Raw genomic sequence first — 10,831 nt, 5'->3', positions numbered from 1 at the left:
TTATAACACAGGCAAAAGCATCACGGCGACTTTTGGCTGGGTATCGACCCACTATACAAGTTAAGTATACAACACAGAGCACACTGACACAATGCAACGGCAACGATGCATGGCTCTTTTCTACTATTTCTTCTTCTCGCTCAATCTCGCACGGACTCCCCTTCGTTTTCATCTACCTAGTGTTTTTCGTTCCCTTATTTCATTTGCGTTTACTCGCCAACTGGAACTCCTATGAACTTCTATTTTTTCCCAACTCATCTTTGTTTACTCCATCTTATCGGCTTATGTACCCTTTCCCTTTCTGCTTGTTTTTACTCGTTAACGGCAAACGCTTGCTGATACTTCGGTCCAACAGAAATGTACAATTCGTCGTAGGCCTGTTGTTGTGTCAATTCGACAGCCTGTTGCTTCTTCAACACTAGGAACGTGTAGAACTTCTGCGCCACTTGCTTGCGGTTGTTATTCTGTTTTATAAGGTCCGCAAAGCGAACTGGCCGTCCGGCGTCTAACGCTGGTTTGACGTGACGCAACAGCTGCACCGTTCTTTTGTTCTGGATACGCTCTTCGAATTCCTCAAATGTTTCGTCGTCAGCCTGTTCGTCGACGTGAGGTAACTCGCCCTCCGCCTCTTCCGCCCCAATACCCATGTCGGCTGCCTGCGCCTCTGGTGCGGGCCCCTGACCTCGTCGATCCTGAGCGGCATCTTCCTCGTCGGAGTCATCGTGGTGATGCTGAGGCAGGTCCAGGGGCCCGTCCTCGTGGTCCAGGTCGCCGTGCATAGGGGTGGCAGGCGGATGCATCGGTGTGGTTGGCGGATGCATTGGCGTCTGCGGAGGTGCCATACTACCCGGCCCGTTCGCAGATGCGCCTGTACTGCCGCTTTGCTGTTGCGCTGATTGAAGCGAATCGAAGTTAGCCGAGATCTCTTCGTTGCCAATACCTGGCGTCGGGAACGTGTTATTAAAGTCGCCTTGATTATGAGCAGGTGTCGCAGGAGCAGGTGTAAACGGCGTATATGGCGCATTACAATAGTCGGTGGCCGGCGCGTGCTGGTACCCGCCCATGTCGCCCATGAAGTCTCGACCTGGTGTCGGCGGGACGTCTTCCATACGTGAACGCTTGGCCGCCGGCGTCTCAGGAGGCGCAATGTTGCTGCTTACCTGAGACGATGCTACTGTGGTGTCGTCCAAGCGGCTTTCAGCACGCTCGCGTACCGGGTCACTTTCCTCGCTAGCCTCTTCAGGAGCAGGTGGCGCCACGAGGCTTTCGTCCGACTCAACTGACCGCGTCACCAAGTGTACCTGATACAGCTTCTGGAGATACTTCGAGTGGCGGTTTTCGACAGCCGGCAATGATAGTAGCTTTTCAACCCCGCCCGTCTCTTTCCAGTGCATCAGGCGTTTAGTGGGCGGCGCTAAATCGAGGGTCGTGACGATATCGGACGTGTCTGACAGCTGTGACTTCATTTCCTCGCCGGAGATGTTTTTTACTTCGTCGATAATCAGCTTTCGTTTACGATTAGGGATCCGACGGACGGCAGGCCCCGCGTGCTGTTCTACCGTACTTGCATCGAGAGGGGCTAACGTAAATGTTTCGGGTTCTTCTCGCGGCACGGGTGCTGCTGTAATCGTTGCTTGCATCCCTAGTTCAGCGCCTATCTGGTTTTGCTCGATTTGGTTGACTCCGCCACTTATGTGACTGGCGTTTATCCCATGATGGCCCATTGTTGGTGTCATTGCGTCGTTGTTGCTTATGCTCTGCTGTTGTTGCTGACCATGTTGTGACGAGCCGTCATGTAAACTCGGCGGCTGTACATTAATGTCATCTAAATCATCAACTTCACCGTCGGCTGACGAAGGTGGTGACGGTACGCCCATACTGCCACCCGGACCAATATCGTAGTCACTTTCAGAATCGCTCATTGGCGCATTCTCGGCCTCGGCCGCTGCAGATCGGCGAGTTATTGGGGTGTCATCGAACAAGCCGGCAGGCTCGAGTTTACTTGCGTCCGTCTCTTCCTGTTCGGTACCGCCAGGCGCAGGTGGGTATAAATCACTGCGGGGTTCGTTTTCATTTTCAAGTTCGAGACCCGCAGAGTCAAGATTACCCCCAAAGCCGTCGTCATTGAGTGGTGCATCTAGAGAACTTTGACCGCCCGGTCCGCCAACGGCTAACTGGGACGCGCCTACAAGACTAGGCGCGTTCTCTTTGTTCACATGACTACTCATCTCGGTCGCTGTTAGGTTTACCGACTGTGAGTCGAAATCTAGTTGCGTTGCGTCGCGTCCAATATCAGCGTCAGCGTCAAATGACATGTCGGCATATAACTGCTCCTCGTCGTTCATCAAGCCCATTCCGTAGTCCTCTTTAAGGGTGATATCTTCGGCACGCGATTGATTTAGCGTAATTGCAGCCTCCATGTCAATGGCTGGCAAGTCCGGCATTCCAATGTCGAAATCGTGGAACACTTCGGGTAGAGTAATAGATTGTACTGCTGCCTCCCGGTTCTCCTCAGGCAAGTCGACCACTCCTGGCCGGAACGCCATTTTGATTTTAATGAACGCTTCATTACAATCTGCCAAAAGGTACTTGGCTTTTCGGGAGTAGATGCGTACAATTCCTGTGGACAGAAAACGTAGCACACAACATAGTTATAACGTACAAATATTTCGGGTTAGGAGTATATAAACAAATGTTGGATGACAAGGAATATTTGTATTAATTATCGATCCAGTCAAATAAAGTGTGTTAACCTGAGCTCCAAAAATACAGTGTTACCATGTTTATACATAGCTTAGGGTCTAGGTATTTTTGAGTATCGTAATAATATTGTAATAGTTCAACAAATTAAATGAATTACTTGCTTGATAAATCTTTTTTAATTTTTTCAGAGTTCATTATTATACGTAAACCTGCAGTAATATGATTATTTATATTAATATATACCAAGCAGAAGATGGCCGGATGTTCTCAAAGCCATCTTGACCTTCGGCTGGAGGATTCCCTCTACAGATGATTCAATGTTTGTCTCGAAAACATGCGCCTTCGTCAGTTTCTTATCCCAATGGGCCGCTAGCCAAATGCGGGCTAGCGGACCCTTTTTCGCTAACACAAAGTGCGCGTAAAACATCTGCAAAGAACAGCTTGTGTTGTTAGTCCAACATTAAACACAATGCCAAACATATGTAAGGACCTACTTGTTAATTGCGTTTCGGTGTGGGTGAAAACTAATTAGTCATCTATTAAATCCAGAACATAGAAGTATACTTCAATTCCTATATCTACGAATATTTATTTTCTCTAGTAATTTCTTGGTACCTAACATATCTTCATCAGGGCACCGTTGGAAGTTATACATAAGATCATCTTTAACTGACATAATACTTGATCCTATTGGTACTGACAAATTTCTAAGTCGAACATCTTCTAGAAATGGTTGCTCTTTTTTAGCACGTCAGTTCATTCTATTACAAAACAATTAAGTTTTTCGATTCGTTTGATTTTTTAGGGAACTGCATAAATACCTCCAAAGTGTAATTTTATTACTTAATTATAAACTATTTTATTATTTAACTATTAACTGAATCCGTTTTAAAAACTATTTAAACGTCGAGAAATATTATTCTCTTTTGATACAGTTCCCTTTCTATATCATTGGCGTATTTTATATTCGGCATACTTCATATGGAGTCATCATCTACGAAACACTGCCAATTTCCAACTGTTTTCGCTCACATTCGTGTCGACCAAGTCTACGAAAAGGCATTTAATGAAGATTTAATTGTGTCCTAACATTTTTGCGTGGTCAAATTAGTTAACACAAAGAGAAAGTAAATGTTCGCACACAAATAACAAGTATTAATGGCAGTCAACTCTGTCAAGAGAATCGGCACCGAGATAGCGGCAAAAATCATAAAAATAAATTTTTCTGACATTAATTCAATACACGAACATATTCTTGCCAACCTAGGACTATCACATGTATATGCACATCTTGTATCAATATTTTGATCTAGATCGTTAAGCTTACACATACATTTCAACATTTATAATCAATAATTACTTTTTTGTGCGACTAATACACGAAGCTGCGCTTTACTAATAGTGATTCTTGAAATCGAACAAAACCGAGCAGGCCAGCCCACTTGTCGCACAGACCTGGTGGCCTTCTCGCCTCTTATTGTTTACAAACGATGAGCTCCTTTCAAAACAGTGCGCTCATAGGAGTCATATCAGCCAATAACAACACACTTATTATCAGGCAATAAACATATAAAGCAGGGGAGGACAACTACAGGTTCTTATTTTTGATGGTTTCCCGCTTTTTTCCGTCGCTTTTCGTAGCACCTGTGCCCTATGTCAAACGTTGCACAGATACGGCTATACATATTCTTTGTATCGTGGACTAACTGTTGGGGAGCGGCACGCAACGAACCAAAAGCGATCCCTGGCCACCAAAATTTCGCCGCTGAGGTCAGCAGCAGGCGAATACAGTCGCCATCACTACCGACCCAGATACATAGAACTAAACACAGGGCCGGGAAGGACAACACAGGGCAAGGAATTCGAGCGTTGACCGTTGGTTGGCGCTCTTTGCAAATCCTACACAAATTCTCATTATAACTAGCTGGGAACTTAAACTAGAACGTCAAAACCCTTGGCGCTTATAAACCAACGTGTATGTGATGTATGTGATCTGGTAGGGCCCTTAGCAGGCGGTCTTGATAAAGCTGGTCGTCGACTGATTGGCGGGTTGGTCCATAAATCATTCCATTCTCTTTGAATTGGTTTGCACGGGGCTTATTCCATTAGTGGACTGCACTGATATTTTCCTAGTAGAGTGTGGTGGTATAGGTAAGATGTGATAGAAAGGTAGGTTTTATAGAAAGCCGGGAACCTATAACGTTCCAAAACGAGCGCCAGCTTTTGAATGTAAGACAGATTTGCTGTTCACTAAGGGGTCTGTGTACATACTGAGGATGATGGACTCACGATCTATTTGTCTCACCGATTCACTGATGTCACATAGGATCTATCTCTGTTTACAATGCTTACCTTTCCGTCGTTAGATCACGACGTTCTCGTCAACGGGAAATTCTAATCTCCAGGTGGCACCACCGAAAGTAGGTAGGAGACCACCGGAGTGGCCGCGGGGGCAAGTTCCAGTCAGCGCCAAATGCTTGTTGTCCCTTTTCACGTATTTGTACTCTAAGCGTGTATGCAATAAGGAGGGGGAAGTAGCCCTTCGTCTGACGACCGTTGAATCTAGGCGAATTAACGCCGTCGACGACTCATCCTCCTCCTGCAAGGGGCATCGTGTTCACAAACGCTGACGCAGTCAAGCGCTGGCCACTAGCGGACACGATCAATTCCAAGCTACCAGCAGCACTATCATGAACAAGAGCGCCTATCGACACCACTTGGATTAATTACACTTCCTGCACAGGGCACTGATATACACATACATTGGCACAGGCAGGCAGATTCCTGCAGTTTGCTCGCTTTATTCAGCCATTAGCGGCACCAGTTAGTTCGGCAGCACTGCTACTATAACTCCTTTGTCGCAAGAAGACTATACTCTGTTTATCGTATAGGGACACACATTCGCAAACCGCCAGACAGGCGGTTAGACTGGCAGGCGATAGACAATGATTTGATTGGTAACAGTCATAGGCCAGTAGCAGCTGCACTGGCCGCACTGATACGGCCGTAACAGCCGCGGTCACAGTAGCAGCACAGTACACACCTCACATACGGTTACTCTTGAGTAATTTGTGTGTCTCTGATGTCCGCTGAGTTTTCCTCCTGGCGAAAGAGCGAGAGAAAGAGAAGGTGTGCGAGAGTGTTTGCCGATGTGTACGACTACAGACGACAGCGATGAATGAAAGCAGTGGCGAGTCAGTCAGCCAGATCTTAGCAGCGCTGCACACCAGGCAGCAGCTAATAACGAGGAAACTGCAACCCGCCTGCAAAACAACGACGATAACAACAGCGGCGGCAGCGGCCGTAATGGCGGCCTACTGCTGCTGCTGCTGCTGATGGCGGTCGAGGAGAAGGGTAACAGCACCCCCTAGTAGAGATAGTTCATTTGCACTGGCGGAGCGCCGAACAGGAGCCGCAGCTGCTCCAGTGGCGGGCCAACGGGTAGTCAGGCGGACGAGCGGGCGTCACTGTTGTTGTATTGCTGACGGCTAGGACGGCGACAGTAGTAGCAGCAGCAGCAACGGCGACAGCAGCAGCAGCGGCGGCGGCGGCAGCGGCGGCAGCAGCAGCAGCAGCAGCGGCGGCGGCGGCGGCGGCGACGGCGGGAAATGCGAACAACCGACCCGACCCATCAAACCAATATGGCCGCTCTTATGACATAAAGTAGCTGTGAGGGAGTGCTAGCTTTGCCCGCTATTTTTCGAATGACGCGCGCGAACAGACAACTAAGATAAACGCTTGTTGCGATGCGGTTCAAACAAGAGGTCAATAATTACGACGAGAAAGGGTGGCGAGTTGGAATTGAAAGGAGGTGGTGAATGAGGGTGAAGGCAACGAGGGGGAGGTTTTTTGGATGAGAAGAGCCGAGGTATCGGAAAATGCCGGCTATCTCTCACTGCCCTCGTTCTCTGTGCGTTTGAGTGTAGGAAGAGCCTTTGTGGGGAATGCGCGCCTGATGCGTGCTTTTATGTCTACTGAGGGTGCAGAAGCGCTATGGGCAGTGCGAGAGCGCCACCAGTGTAGGCCAGATAGAGCATTATTATTAGGAGGTTTTTCTAGCGAAGTTTATAATTTCTCGTACTGTATTAAGATATTACTCGATTCGAACTGGATTGTCATGAATAAAGATTTTCATAGATTTCGTAGGATAGGTAAAACGTCGGTTGTACAATTGGAATCATGGTCAAAGACAGGACTATGTGGATTTTTTTTAAATTTTTATTAAACAGAAGACAAAAAATGTATCATTAATGTATTTTATATATAAAATTAATATATAAAATCATTTTATAAACATTTTTATACATTTTCATATATATAACTTTCTTCACTTATACAAATTGTATGGCATTTATGAAAAATATGTTTTTTGGAAAGCTATATATTGTTGCTTTTAAATGAACAAATGGAATTACATTTACTTCTAATATCTATATGTATATAAAGTGCTGCCAATTAAGAAGTTCTTAAACCCGACCACACTTTTTATAAAAGCACTTTACATATGTTGGCCACAGACGCGCTATTTTCTATGGTACAGTATTACTCTAGCCGAGTGTTCAGGTAACAAATAATGTATCTACAATTTGAACTTACTGTCTTATTTTCAATAACGTAAATATGTTATATAGTGAAGGCTCGGAGCGCACTGAGCGTGTTAATCCAAAACTTAGTTCTGCACGATTCTAACCCTAAGCCCCTTTTCTTTTTGGTCTAAAGGGCTACTGTTTGTCTTTTTCTTTTTTAACATTTATAGTTACTTTTTTTTATGATACAATGCGATAATTAGGTTTAGGCACTTCGATCGCGTTTTATTTGCAATCAGTATACTGAAAATACAAGCATTAGTACAGTATACACAGTATAATTATTTAAGAGCGACGTTGTTTCGAATTTATATATATATATATATATATAAATCATAAACTTAATTTATCAATTGAGTTTATTATTTACTTGAAGTTTCATTTTATTTCAATTATATTTATTATTATTATCAGTATTTTCAAAATACTGTACTTTAGGTTTCGATACCTAAGGACCGCTGATTAAAGTTGCACAAGATACCAGATAACACCCAGTTTGTTTTATAATATGAGTCAAATGGTAGTAGGCCTATATGAAAATCGGGATACGAAAAACAAAGATATTCGTCTGTCGATAAAGAGTTAAAAAAATTACTGGTTAAAAAGGCAACATTCCGAAAGCTTGCTGTAAAGTACCTGAAGGTATACATTTACGTGTTGCTATGACATGGATAGGACATTCTTTTTTGGCCTGTCCGGATTCCAAACGGCACGTTCAATAAAAGAAAAAAGTTCCCGGCATGCTAACAATAGGGTAACGTGGTCTGAGTGGCTTATGTGCATCTTTTGAGTACATTTCATGATAACCATAACATGTGAGTTATAAGGTATTATTATCGTTGAGGTCAATAGCTGCTTGTATGGTTGCCATGCTGATTCATGGATGTATTAGAAAAATCCCAGATGAGTCCAGCAAGACCCACTTCGGTTATACTCCTAATGGAGGCGAGTCCTTGATGCTGTTCCGAAAAATAGGGGAAAAACGTGCCAAGAATGCTGAGGGGACCCACTTAGAGATTGCGTATCTGCGAAGCTAAAAGCTTATACCTTACATGTGACGTAATAATGCTGATAACAAGACTTAGGACCAGAAACTTGTGAGGCATCCGAAGCCGAAAATCGGGTGAAAAGATCATCCTGTAGGACCTTATGTAGGTTACCCAATTTTTTTCCTGTTTAGAGAAATCACCACTATCGCGTCATAACGTTCCGTGTCTTTACTTCCGTATCAACGAACGCCATATGATTTTGCCTCTAAGATGCAATTTTTCAATTTTTTTTTCTCAAGAAAAGAGTCGAAAGAGTACTGGACTTCGCTCTATAATCCTTGGAATGAATTTTCTATTTTTCATAATACTTCTTTATTCCCGTAAGTGATACAGAATACACTTAACACCAACGGAAAACATTTTCCTAAAACGCGAGCATTATACACACAAGAGAGTGAATTATTCTCGCCTTCGAAACGTATGAGTCATGTAAGTATGAAAGAAATCAAGTTGACGGCACTAACAAACAAGTTACAAAAAAGCACCAACAGAAAATAGCTTCATGCCGTAAGTAGTGCTAAAAGTTCCATAAAGGCCCATTAACAATAAGCATTGTAGACGGAAAAAGCGTATGTTACGAATCCTGTTTACAGTGTGCGGAGTAAATCTGCCCCACAATTCCCAGTTCCGATTTGCTGATAGTTCCTATATTAATGCGGGCAAAATTACATAAACAAATTTCAAAAAGTACGAGCAAAACAAGGAAGAAAGGATGCTTTATAGTGCCGTCACCACCTGATGTTTTGTGCTCACAATGAACGTACCGGCACGAAATATGAAATGTTGTTTTGTACAATAAAAAAATGTCAGCTTGACATTTTTCTGTATTATAGCTTACCATTTACACTCACCAATATGCTGAGTATATCTAATTAGCTAAGTATTTTCTGGCAAAACGGAGTATTAGATCGTGTATTATACACATTCACAGACGCACCAATTAGACGGCTTTATTTAGATTAAAAGTGATCTAACCACACAAGTTAGCTTCAGCTTTTTTTTGGCTTTTTTTTAGCTAATGGTATAGCCGTTTAAGTCACCTAGTCCATTTAAATTAATAGTTACATGAGCAAAAATGCAAAAATCTATGATTGTTATAAGTTACATCGCCAGTTTTCGCTCGAGAGCAGCTCCAGTACATAATATATGTGCACTTTTGTTAGTAAACCATGTATGAGCTGACAGTCTCTGTGACTTCAACATTTAGCGACTCCGACCCGCACAGCCGAAATCAGAGTTCAGTCACAAATTGTAATAATTGGCAGAATACATTGCAACTATACCAGCTGTGTTTCAACGTTTAGGTTTCACATGTCCCACGAATAGAGATCGTAAGGTAAAAAGCAAAGTGATTTATCTCGACAGACACTTCACAGTCAACAAAGCAGCTTAGAGAGAGGCATGTCAGATTCCTGTCGTACGATCGGCTTCGATTTTCGACTTTAAAAAACTATGAAAAATGAAACGTAACTAAGAAACATGCTTTTATTTCACGCAGATTTTCTCCTTCATCATAATGACTTTGCAGGTGCTAAAATAGGACAGGTGGTCGATCTGATTAGAATAGTCTTCCTAATTAATAGATACCTGTAAAATGTTATCTTACTCCTGTTTAGATAGTTCAGTTTAGTAAAGACTGTTTCATTCTGTTACAGTGAACGAGATTTATGACATACCCGTACAGCAGAGTAACTATGACATTGACGCTGGAGCAAAACTGAAGAAAACTTTCGTATCTGGGTGAATCCGTCCGCAATTGAATAGTGCGAACAGAACAGACGTTTGATTATTGAAGAGATGGAAGCAGATTACGATAACGGTATCTATGGCTTTGTTGCTAATACTCAATAAGAATATAGGAATTGAGTGCATATCCGTTCAAGCTTTACACTCAAAGATGATCTTATGCTATACACTTGGCCAGCCTTCGTGATTCCCGCCTACATTGGCTCCGATGATGGTCTCAGCAGAGACAGAACAGCGCCGACAGAAAGTAAAAGAACACGCTAACTAAGATGTCGAAGTCTGTCATTTGTAAAAACAATAAACAAGTTAAAACTTTGACCTGTACTTATGTGCCTTATATTGTACTAAAGTCGTCAAATGTAGAAATTCCATAAGGGCATATAATTTACATTAGCTTGCTTACACGCTTGACTGTCACGGCACTGTGTGACTATTGTATAACTAATTGAAGTAACAACTCATTTATTATTTAAATTCAGTTATTGACATGTAATGCGCCAGCGTGCATTGTGGCGACTGTCACATTTAGCTTTGGAAGCGTCTTGTTGTCACTTCAGTCTAGCCCAACCTATCACGCTTGTGGGTTTACACAGCGCTGAAACCCAATTTATATTCTTTTGCTTTGTAGTTAAATTCAATGAGATTGGTTACTTATCAACAAACTTAATTATAAACTTAATATAAATGCCGACACGTTGCTGCTATTATAGTAAATAGTTTCCTGGTGAGCAATAGAACTACCTAGTG

The 10,831-nt window shown here is 43.1% G+C and overlaps 1 protein-coding gene across 1 annotated transcript; it reads right to left on the bottom strand.

Annotated features, from left to right (window-relative positions):
* Nucleotides 1-92: 92 nt before the first annotated feature.
* Nucleotides 93-5,857, bottom strand: vtd (RAD21 cohesin complex component verthandi). The gene is made up of 3 exons (XM_022842919.2): nt 5,056-5,857; nt 2,947-3,130; nt 93-2,620 (listed from the first exon to the last, which is right to left on the bottom strand). The coding sequence occupies exons 2-3, from the start codon at nt 3,128-3,130 to the stop codon at nt 312-314; spliced, it is 2,493 nt and encodes an 830-aa protein (XP_022698654.1). The 5' UTR covers nt 5,056-5,857; the 3' UTR covers nt 93-311.
* Nucleotides 5,858-10,831: the final 4,974 nt, after the last annotated feature.

Source organism: Varroa jacobsoni, unplaced genomic scaffold (assembly GCF_002532875.2).
Source record: "Varroa jacobsoni isolate VJ856 unplaced genomic scaffold, vjacob_1.0 scaffold_1024, whole genome shotgun sequence".
NCBI lineage: Eukaryota > Metazoa > Arthropoda > Arachnida > Mesostigmata > Varroidae > Varroa > Varroa jacobsoni.
The sequence above is the reverse complement of the archived record's forward strand: the minus strand, read 5'-3'. Positions and strand labels throughout refer to the sequence as shown.

Coding starts and splice junctions, on each gene's coding strand:
- vtd (XM_022842919.2), bottom strand. CDS start 3,130: ATGTTTTACGCGCACTTTGTGTTAGCGAAAAAGGGTCCGCTAGCCCGC. Junction 2,621..2,946: donor ATCCGGCCATCTTCTGCTTG/GTATATATTAAT, acceptor TTCTGTCCACAG/GAATTGTACGCATCTACTCC.